The 11,564-nt window shown below is 35.6% G+C and overlaps 2 protein-coding genes across 3 annotated transcripts in view; both read left to right on the top strand.

Annotated features, from left to right (window-relative positions):
• LOC125878257 (early nodulin-like protein 1) overlaps positions 1 to 11,564 on the top strand; it is a 404,259-nt gene that overhangs the window by 377,425 nt on the left and 15,270 nt on the right. The gene's annotated exons all lie outside the window — the stretch shown is intronic.
• Positions 587 to 10,910, top strand: LOC125878254 (uncharacterized). Its single transcript, XM_049559459.1, has 10 exons — positions 587 to 721; positions 5,062 to 5,386; positions 5,519 to 5,572; positions 6,376 to 6,459; positions 8,036 to 8,161; positions 9,357 to 9,424; positions 10,137 to 10,206; positions 10,286 to 10,351; positions 10,422 to 10,499; positions 10,603 to 10,910. Exons 2-10 carry the CDS (start codon positions 5,108 to 5,110, stop codon positions 10,642 to 10,644), a joined length of 867 nt encoding a protein of 288 aa, XP_049415416.1. The 5' UTR covers positions 587 to 721; positions 5,062 to 5,107; the 3' UTR covers positions 10,645 to 10,910.

Raw genomic sequence — 11,564 nt, 5'->3', positions numbered from 1 at the left:
TGCCACTTATTCGAATTTTGAAATTCAAATAAGTTTATGCACAAATTTCTCATCAAATTCAAATTATTTGACTCTTGAAAAAAAAGATGTCATATAAATGAGGACAAAAAGAATAATATATTAACTAAAATTAGATATTATAAAACCATCCAAATCATATCGGTTTGTTTTTCGGATCTAAGTTTATCTTTGAAAAATATTATAAAATATATTTATATATTAAATTTAATATATGGTTAATATATAAATATATTTACAATTCGGTCCGAATTCTTTTTAAATTTTTATGTAAATTAAAAGATCATCTAAAACTCCATAATTTTATTTAAAAAAGAATATAAATCATTTCGATACTATTAAATTTAAGGAAAAGACTCATCCGGATCTAGGTTTATCTTTGAAAAATATTATAAAATATATTTATATATTAAATTTAATATATGATTAATATATAAATATATTTACAATTCGGTCCGAATTCTTTTTAAATTTTTATGTAAATTAAAAAGATCATCTAAAACTCCATAATTTTATTTAAAAAAAATATAAATCATTTCGATACTAATAAATTTAAGGAAAAGACTCATCCATTTAAAAAGTTTGGGAGGATAGATATTAGATGTTTGTTGTATTCCTTTTTTTTAAGCTATTAAAGGGAGAAGTGAAGTGCAGAAAATAAAGACTCCATTTTTAGGCTAATTTGGCCAGAGATTTCTTTGAGGTTTGTCAATATCTCTGTTTCTCTTTCATTTTCATTTTCATTTTCTGGGTAATGTTCCATTGTGGGTTAAAAGTTTTTTTTTTTTCCACTTTGATTTTTGTTGAATAAAGTTTTTGTCTTGCTTGTTAGTTAGTATTACATCATACAAATCCTGTTTTCATTTACTTTAATCTTTGAACTAATAGAGTAACTTGAGTTCAGGAAGAGAAAAGGGGGTTCTTTTTATTTGAATATTTCATTTAAAGACTGAGTTTTTTTTTCCTACTTTGATTATCATTTTATATTGTCAATGACTATTGTTTTGGTTGTCTATATTATTTTGATATGACTGTCTTCATTTCTGTTATTTTTTTCTCTGTACTGCTTTGGACTGTTTTTTTCTTGAGTTGAGGGTCTATCGGAAATAGCTTCTTTGCCTTCCAAGTAGGGGTGAGGTGTGGTTATGTTGGTAGAAATGATGTTTTTAACCTTTTCAATAAACAGTGGCTATCAGATAGGGAATGAGAATGGAGCCAGGATTTGAAGCTTATGGGTTTGGGATTCTAGTCAATTTTAAGTTATTGGGCTCTAAGTTAATAAATTGTACATGTTCAGTGGATTTCTAAAGACAAATACAGGATTTGGACCAAAGCTATTGCGTCCGGCCGAACTTGTAAGCTGTACTCTAGCTCCGCTTCTAATGAGCACTTTGATGATAATTTATAGGCTTGTTGAAGTAAATAAAGTTTAAGGTTGTATAGAAAGTTGGCTTGTCATATAGCTTTGCCTGATCCCAGACCAATTAAGCAAGAACTACAAATAAAGGATCTAGGTAGTAGGTACCCTATGACATATTTTATATTGGCCAGAAGGTATGTTTTAAACCGTGGAGTAGGTGCCGGGCTTCTGGAAGCTATACAAGGGGAAGTAGAATAGATGGGTGATAAGATATTATGGTGAAGTGCTTTGGGCTTGGGACTTCCATGTTGGAGGTCTCAAGTTCAAAACCCCTTGCCAGCGAAAGCAAGGGGTTTGCTTTCTGGGTCGAGCTCGTCACACCGGGCTTGTCTAGTGCGGGTTACCTCTCCTATGTGGTTTGCGATCTATTGCATAGGAGCGGGGATTTTACCCTGTGCGCACCCAAAAGGGTAGTGGTTGCGGGTTTCCCTTGTTATAAAAAAAAGATATTATGGTGAAAAATCAATGGTCTGAGTAGTGTAAATTCCTGGTTCGAACAGTTAGTGGTGGAAAGCTATAGAAACTTGGTAGGTGTGTATGGGTGACGAGAAAGACGAATAGGAACCTATACGAGATAATTGCAAGAAATGTTTCACCAGGCAGATAAATGATTGTCTCTCATCATGGATTTGGTTTAGAGGTAAGAATGCAACGCTGGATGCTTGAGTAGAGCGCACGTCACGAGCTAGAACCTTACTGTTGACTGAATTTTTGTATTTAAGTGGGGGCTGAATAGAGAAGAGGGGCATATTCCAATCACCCTCTTTCAACCACAAACATCTGGACTTTTGTCTCCACGAGGCCTCCTCTGCTTTGGCCAAACCTTTGAATTTCCAGTTTGAGATTCAAAATCTGAGATTTTTCCTCTTGAGTCTTCATTCTGCCTTCAGTTGCGTGCTCAAGTATTAGAAGTTCATCCAACGCTTTGCTTGCCCTGACTTCCACTTTCCTCTTTATTCCATTTGCTGATATCCCTTTTCAAGTGTTTCAGTTTTTGAGCTAGTATGTAATCTGGGGAACCATTAACATTATAGCTCTGCCACCATTCTTTGACTTTCTCAGTGAATCCATCATGTTGTAACCACATATTCTCAAATTTAAAGTATGACGGGTTAGCAGACCAGTCACCACTCTCCAATACTATGGGTCTATGATCAGAAGTTACTTTTGGGAAGGCAAGCTGATTCAGAAATCTATCTATTCTGGAGGCTTGAGTTGAATCCTCACTCTTGTACCAAGTGTAGTGAGCACCTGAAGAGGTAAATCAATCAACTCCATGTCCTGAATAAGATCTGAAAAGTTCCTCATTGCTCTTGATCTTCTAATGCAATTAAACCTTTCATGTTCGATCTACTGACATTAAAGTCTCCTCCAACTACCCAGTGATCAGTCCATAACCCTCTAATATCAGCTAATTCATCCCAAAAATCTGTTCTTTCCCAATTTGAATGTGGCCCATATACACCAGTAAAGCACCATCTGAGATCTCCCTGTAACCCTTCAAACATTGCAGTGATAGAGTATGTGCCTCTCAGAAAATCTATGTGATTTCATTGCCTCTTATCCCAGAATATTTTGATACCTCCGCTCCTTCCGTATGATATAAATTCCACCCAGCCGACCCATCTAGATCCCCAAATCTGTATTGCTATAACAATAGACCATTCTTCAATTTTGTTTCTTGTAGACATAAAACATCTGGCTTCCACTTCTTGACCAACGATTTAATGTTGTCTCTTTTTTTTATTGTCGTTAACCCCCCGCACATTTCAACTTATGATTTTCACTTCCATTCGGACAGTGCTTTGAGTTTCTTACCCTTCATGATTCTTTCTCCCTCATTATGGACCCCTTTGTCATAGTTGACTGAGCAAATCAAATAGACTTTGTCATAGAACCAGGACAATAGACTTTGGGGTTGGGATCCCGGTTTTCTTCTTTCTCAATAGACTTAGCTATTCTGTGTACCTGTCGGGCTTATGGGGGTTCGTTCAGGTTTTATTTATTTGGTTTGCTTCCGCCTTGTTGTCCTTGTTTAGATTATTTTTTTCGCTAGTTTCTGCCCTTACGCTCATTGCTTGATGTTCTGGGTTACGGGTTGGCTTACCTACTGGTAGGGTATAGTAGGTGCCATCATGACTCGAGAAATCGGGTCATGACAACTGTGCATTGGTGACAATAGTTAAGAGGGCAGAAAGTATACCAGGTCAAATAACCAAGAGTGAAGGAATTTTGCTAATGAGAATTTCATTAATAGGACAGTGGCACTATGGGATTTCCTGAAGTTGTACAAAGTTAGGGTATGACTGTATGGAGCTTACACAAAATACATCAAATAGTCAATTTTACAAGCTCAACTTTTCCAGAAAATAATAGTGGTCAATCTGGGATTAGGGATTTGTATCCTTACTTACAAGTATACAGAGTGATTGAAACTTGATGTTGAAAAATCTTCCCCTAGTAATATCCTTCTATTCGTTCAGACCAGATATTCTCCAAATTCTCATGTATTTTTCCGATGGCTGAACTGTTCCAAGTCAAGATTATATCTTCGCTGGTGCTTCTAAGAGAAAAAACTAAATCCCAATATTTAAAAGTCCATCGCCAATGTGTTAAAATATGGTTACCTTTTTAACAAAAGATGCAGGACTAAACATGGATCCCTTGCCTCTTTCTTCGGTTGTCACTGGTCAAAGGTGCTTCCGATGCAGCTTTCCTTGCAAAAGGTTGCTCTTTACTTAATGATGAGGGTGTTTGGATTGGCTTATTTTAAGTGCTTTTGGCTTTTAAGCTCTTTTTCTATTTTTTGTGGTTTTGGGAAAGATAAAAAAAATGCTTTTAAGCACTTATTTTTAGGCCAGAAAGTACAAAAATAAGCTAAAAGTTGTTTTATGACCAACTTATAGCTTTTATAGCTTATAAGCTATTTTGGAAAAGCCAATCCAAACACCCTCGAAGTCTTCCAGAATATACTGCAGGAGGTTCAGCTATGTTAACCAGTCATACCATTTTGGAATGAGTTAACTTCCGTCTGCATCTTTGCTCCAAAAATGATCTGCAGCACCTTGTCAACAAACTCAACGTTAGGAAAAAGTGGAAGATGAAACAATAGAATCCACTTCTCGATCGCTCTTAAACAGTATTGCAAATCATTTTGCCTCCTCATAGAGACCCATGTGTCTATCTCTGCTTTTTGGGACATCTACTAGTTGTAAGAAACATATTTTACGATTACTCTTACTTCCACACTACATTATCATATTTGGACTTTCTTTTTACCCATGTAGACTGGATTAACTCATTTCTAATAGTTATTGACTTATTTCAAGTTAGTCAAATGTCATTGTTTATCTACTTTGGTAAGATCTCACAACCTACAGTCTGACCATGAGATTTCTTTAGACAAACCCACCTAAGATTTTGATTCTAAGAACTTTACATATAAATCCACAAAGTTTGTTTAAGGAACACCAACCATAAACCATGTAAATTGTGATTCCATATACAGTTGCATGAGTTGCACTTGCTTGATGATTAGAAGTAGAGGCCTTATGTTGTAGAAGCTAACTGAGTGCATCAAATTAGTTTCCTAAGCACTTCCTTTTATATTTGTTCTTTTGCAGGTAGTTAAACTTTCCCACAGACTATTGGCTGTTGATTGCTTCTCCTATGTCCAATCGGATGGTGCTTAGCTACACCAATTCATTTGCATTATTTCGACCTAAATTTAATGGCCATTCCATTCCCTCCATATACCACACAGATGTGTTATCCTTGACGAGGCATGTGTCTTCCGCAACTGCTCTCTCCTTTTGTCAGCTTCAGGCAACAAAACTTCATGATAGTCCAGTTACTGTTGCAAGTGATGTTAGATATGGTAGTAAACAGATTATAAGTGTTGATTCGCCACTGTATGACTACATATTGACCAATGTTAGAGAACCAAAGGTGAATGCTCTGGTTGCAATCCCATAGTAATTTGAGAAGAGAGTCAAACGTGGGGAAAACAAAGATTAAAAGAAAAATAAAGGAAGGAGACTTTATCAGGTATTCATTTTTTTCTCTTTGTTTGGATTTCAGATTTTGCGTGAACTTAGGGAGGAGACAGCAACAATGCGAGGCAGTCAGATGCAGGTAATCCATCAGCCTAGGCTTTGCTAACTGTTATATTCCTTTACCTCCCTCCTAAGTAAGTTATACATTACTGCTGTTCTGCTGTCCCACTGTTCATGGTTACATGCACATGATCTCTTTCTGGTCTAAAACTTTAGGAACCTGTTAAGTTTCTGTATTTAATTACGAAGTGTCTCTTTCATACTTGAAAAACCTAAGGATCATTTCCAAAAGAAGGTTATTTACGGATGTTGTTATGACCCTTGGTCCCTCTGAACTTATTGGATGTGTGGTTCCATGGCACATAACAACTGACTGAGTCTGACTAAAATAAAAAGAACTAAGTGGTTGTATAAGTTTATCCTTTGTAATTCACTTAAGTGGATATGTGCAAAACTGACTCTCTAGATTGAGTTGAAGAAACTTTGTAACTTTAAATGAAAGACAATCCAAGTCACTCATCATATAATGGAGTGGATGAGATATGGTTATAGTTTTCTGGAAGAGGATTTGTTAAGTGTGATGAGTTTTTTGAGCATGCACTTTGATAGTATTGCATGGGGCCATGGGGAGGAAACTTTTCTCTTTCAATTGCAAGTCTTGAAAGTTCACATTCTCCTCTTTTATGCTCCTTGAGGGAATAATGTGCTCCCTCTGCAAAAGTCTCTGAAGGTGAACTGGTTCTTTATTTTCCCTTCTATATTATTGGCTTACAACTTTTCTATATAAGATAGGGCAGTGATTGGCGGTGATGATTTTTCTCATGAGGAGATTGACAGATACTCTAAACTTCAATATTGACTAACTACCATTCTTAGTATTAGGTGTCACCGGATCAAGCACAACTACTTGCTATGCTCGTACAGATTCTTGGGGCAGAAAGGTGCATTGAAGTGGGAACATATACTGTAAGTCTACATTATGAACTCATACTCATCGACATGGTTTATATTTTTGCCTTAATGTTTTCTTACCTCATATTAAACGTTTGGTACTTTCCTATTCAAAAAAAAAGTTTGGTACTTTCCCTTAAAATATATGTGGACACATACCCTTCGGGGTGGCCCAGTGGTTTGAGCTTGGGACTTCCATGTTGGAGGTCTCAAGTTCGAAACCCCTTGCCAGCGAAAGCAAGGGGTTTGCCTTCTGGGTCGAGCTCGTCGCACCAGGCTTGCCTAGTGCGGGTTACCTCTCCTATGTGGTTTGCAAGCTATTGCATAGGAGCGGGGGTTTTACCCTGTGCGCACCCAAAGGGTAGCGGCTGCGGGTTTCCCTTGTCATCAAAAAAATATATATATGTGGACATGCTGCTCACAACTTATGTTGCAAAAGTCACTCAAATGGCAAATTTATAATGCCAAAATCTTGGAAATATGTTTGCTACCTAGACTAGTCGACAACAATGTATTGAATAAATTAGATTTGTGGCACTGGATGTGTTTGATGATGTGCACCTTCTTCTCTCGTACTTTAGTATGGACAAGATTGGAGTTTGCACCTCTCTTATCCTTTATGTAGGTTCTTTTTAGTCAAAAAAAATCCTTTATGTTGGTCTTTTTGGTGTCAAAAGTAACAAAAATCTAGAGAAAGAGGGTGAGAGGAAGGGAACTTGATCTTCACTTGTACCTTCTCTATATCATTCTAAATTTTTCAGATGTACATGAAGGGACAAATATTTCCTAGTATTCATCGTAGGACTATTTGTGTTGAAGAGTATAGAGATAAGGTGGATCTTATAGAGGTGAAGTGCCTAAAGAGAAAAACTAGCCCGAAAATGTCACGGAAGAAAATATTATAGCATATTGGCTGCTGGGTGAGTTTTCTGCCATGGAAGAAAAGGAGAGAGAGTATAGAAGGCATGCTAGGAGGATCTCATTATAGAGGAGGTTCTCGACTGAGGGCTTCATAGAGGGACTCATGACAGAAGGCTCATGTAGGATGGAGTATGAGGGCAATTGGGTCATTTGTGGACGAAGGATAAAGAACAAAATAGGAAAAAGGAGACAGAACTCTTCCGCTGCTTGTGAGTGTTTGCTATTTGAAGGTCTTATCTAGCTTACTTTACTTTCCTGGTATTGCAATCTGTCCCTTACCCCTTGTCCAGGATACAGTAATCCCTCAAAGTTGGATAGAAACCTGGAGGAGAGCCTATCTGTTGTGCTATCAAATGCGGAATAATATGGGAAATTTTTTTCCCGGATAATTATCTTGCATGCCAAACGACAATATAGGAATATGTTTCCTGTTTTTGCTTTCACTTGAAATGTGATAAGATAGAAAGCTAAAAGGTAAGAAAGCAAAGAAGCACACATGCATTAGGAAAAATCCTTAACTGCGTGTGTTTGACCAGTATAATGATTGACCTTGTATACAACCAATTTCAGGTTTCTGTCAGCGATGATACTTATTTATATTGCCTTTTAGTACATTGAGTGTTGTTTTTGGCTGTATTATCGGTCATTAATATGAGTCATTCTCCCACAGGGATATTCATCCTTGGCTGTTGCCCTGGTCCTTCCAGAAGGAGGTCATTTAGTTGCTTGTGAAAGAGATGGCAAAGTAATTGAGGTTGCAAAAAGATATTATGACCGAGCTGGTGTGTCACATAAGGTGATTCTGGTGTCTCCCTGTGTGATTCGTAAGATGTAATCTTTTTGTTATACTTGAGAGATAATGACTTCAGAAAAATATGTTCCATATGAATCATAAGATGCAATCTACTAAAAATGGAAGTAATTGTTGACCTTATTATTCATCCATCCATAAATTAACCATTCCACCTTTCCAAACTAAGTGGGATTTGTTATATGGATTCTCTATATTTGTTTCGGTATTGTGGCATATTCCAATAATGGTAAAAGAATTTCTTCTAAGGAAAATCAAGGGCTTTCAAAAAGTAGAGCTTCTATATTTCACACTTATCCTACCTGGACCTGATTTAAGAGTAACATCAACCAAGGCTTAATCCAACTAGATGATATCACCTAAAATCTTTTGTTTTACGTTCTGTTCTGTACTCAGGTAAGTCCTGTTGATCCATAGAAACTCAAGAGTTTTTTAGATGACTTCCACATGTGATTTTAGGTCTATGTCGTCTCTTTTATTACCTTCAATCACCATATTGGTGCACCAATGGACTGATACTTTTGGAGGTCTACTTAAGACATAGTTGAACCATCTCAGGCATCAATCCATAATTTATTCTTCTCTATGTGATACGTCCACCTTTGTGTATCGTAATAATTTCTTATCTTGTCCAGCTTTGTATGTACTTTCATAACACATATCTTGTGGATATGATGGACCTTAGAGGCTTCAAATTTGCTCTCGCATAACATGCTAGTCGCAAAATTATTATGTATAACTTGATATTCATTTTACTAGGTATCTTCTGTTGCATACACTGCTATAGCATCTCTCAACCATTCTTTTCCAATTCTATGTCATATATCCTCATCTCTCATGCTATTTTCCTGGAAGACCGAGTCTACTTATCTGATTTGTCTGCATCCGTGCATTAAAATTCTGTTCAATCTCATGTCAGTACTGTTCTCTTTTATGGAGGCTAAGCATGTAAATATATTTCTCTATTAATTCTATATCTGCTAAAATTCTTCTACTTAAGAGTATTTTAAACTTTCTAGGGGTTTTTAATGGCTGCCTAACATAAAATTTGAAATGTGAAGTATACTTCTCATTTTGTAACGACTTATCATTATTCATGATTGTTTAGGGTGAAGTACGATAAATATGTGCTTAAATGTCTTTGATATTCATATCATTGATGGTTTGACTGTGTCATTAGGTGGACGTGAGACATGGTCTAGCAGCAGATACTTTGAAGTCTTTGATTCAAAATGGTGAAAGTTGCAGGTAAATATCTGGCTGAGGACGATTTTTTGTGTAGTTGCCGACTTTTTGCTTTTTTTGTTAAAAATGTGCATGTAAATCTGCTGTCAACTCTATGCATAAGTGCATAGGCAGAGCTAAGGGGGGCGCAAGGCGGTTCATCTGAACACCCTTTGCTGGGAAAGTAAACTATATATATAAGTCAATTATTTTTTGTATATGTAATAGATGTTGAATTTCCGTGGCTTTGTTGTATGTTTACATTATTATATTTTGAATCTCCTTAGTGAAAATCTTAGCTCCGCCATTATGAGTGGAAACTCTTATAGAATTATTTTTCTTTCCTTTTTAGCAACTGCTTCTAGATAAACTTAGTACCATTATGAGGTACAAAAGATGTGATTTTCGAGTCAGATATCTCATTCTGAAAAGGCTATCATGGAGTATGGTTGGATAAAGATACTTTCTAATATGCAATGTGACAATACTAAACCCGTTTTGCTAGTTAAGTTTCTTTCTATAACGCTTATTAGAGAAACTTCCCTCGCTTGCACTACTTCGACATTGAAGGTTGATGGCTTGAAGAAACAGCAGTAGCTATCAATCTATCTGTCATAGTGAAGAACAAATTCAGATGTCGCGAATATTTATATTTAGAAGAAACCATTCGTTGTCCCTTCAGTGACATAGACAAAAAGAGGAAAGTCATTCACTTTCTAACTCCAATTCTATGCAGATATGATTTTGCATTTGTTGACGCAGAAAAGAAAATGTATCAAGAGTACTTTGAGTTGCTGCTACAACTGGTGCGTTGCACGTCTAAAATCACTGTATTGTTTATTAGGCCTGGCAGTTTGAGGTTGTAAAAGCCATTCCCTTTCACAGGTGAGAATCAGAGGTCTTATTGTAGTCGATAATGTCCTATGGCATGGAAGAGTTTCCGATCCACTGGTAAAAAAACAGTTTCCTAGTTTGTCAACTCCAGAAAATGATTCAGCTTTAACTGATATCTTCTTATCAGGTAAATGATTCCAAGACTCTTAGCATTAGAAACTTTAATGAAAACTTGATGAAGGATAACCGCGTCGACATCAGTATGGTAAGCATGAGTTTATATTGTTTCTTTCTTCTTCTGGGATTTTTCTGTTTCTATTTTTTCATTTGGAATGAAGTTCTGATATCATTTATCTTGCCTTGTTAAGGTGCCTATTGGTGATGGTATGACAATCTGTAGAAAAAGATGAAGCATAAAAAGAGACTGGATGTTGAACTTTTAGTGTAATATTTTGTTGTTTCACTTTTTCATTTGTAAGAGAGAGTAAGTGCCCGTTTGGATGGGCTTTTAAGTTGGTCAAACCGACTTTAACTTCTCACTTGGACTTTTTATATTCTAGTCTACTTCGTCTTAAAATATTTGTCGTGTTTTTCATTTACACACCTAACATTAATTAGGAGGGGGTGTTTGATTATTGTACCCTAATTATGTCTTATACATGCAATATCTCTTCATTGGATATTTACTTGATTTACGTGTCATAAATCATAATTACGTATTAGTAATTTTTATAAACAATTACCAAGGGTAAAATGAAAAAAATAATTAATTTTGTCTAAACTTCTAAATTGACAGTATTTTGATATTATATTTTTGTCTTTTTATAACAATTTTTTTACCTACAGGTATAACAATAGTCTATATAATAGTATGTTATTTGTAAAATTACTCTTTTATAACAATTATCTTTGATAAGAAATATAATCTCAAAAATTATTAATTATAGGTCAAGAGATTTTGATCAAATATTTTAATACACCATATGTCAAAAGAAAAATATATTTTCATCATTAAATAATTTTCCTTTTCTATACAAAATATGATTAAGTTTAAGATGAGACTTAAAGTTTCTACCTATAATAACATTTAAGAATGAAGACCTCGATTTACTTAGGAAAGATCTTGTTAAAGAATGACAAAAGTCCCACATCGGTGGTTAATGAGATGGGTGGACTCCTTATAAGGCTTGGGCAATCCTCCTCCCTTTGAGCTAGCTTTTGGGGTGTGAGTTAGGCCTAAGACCTAATTTAACAGATCTTGAAACCAATTAAATTAATACAAACAATATATTTTTTAAAAAAATTATATGTATCTATTTTGCCTATAATA

Source organism: Solanum stenotomum, chromosome 10 (genome assembly GCF_019186545.1).
Source record: "Solanum stenotomum isolate F172 chromosome 10, ASM1918654v1, whole genome shotgun sequence".
NCBI classification, from domain to species: Eukaryota; Viridiplantae; Streptophyta; class Magnoliopsida; order Solanales; family Solanaceae; genus Solanum; species Solanum stenotomum.
This window is presented reverse-complemented; position numbering and strand designations above follow the sequence as displayed.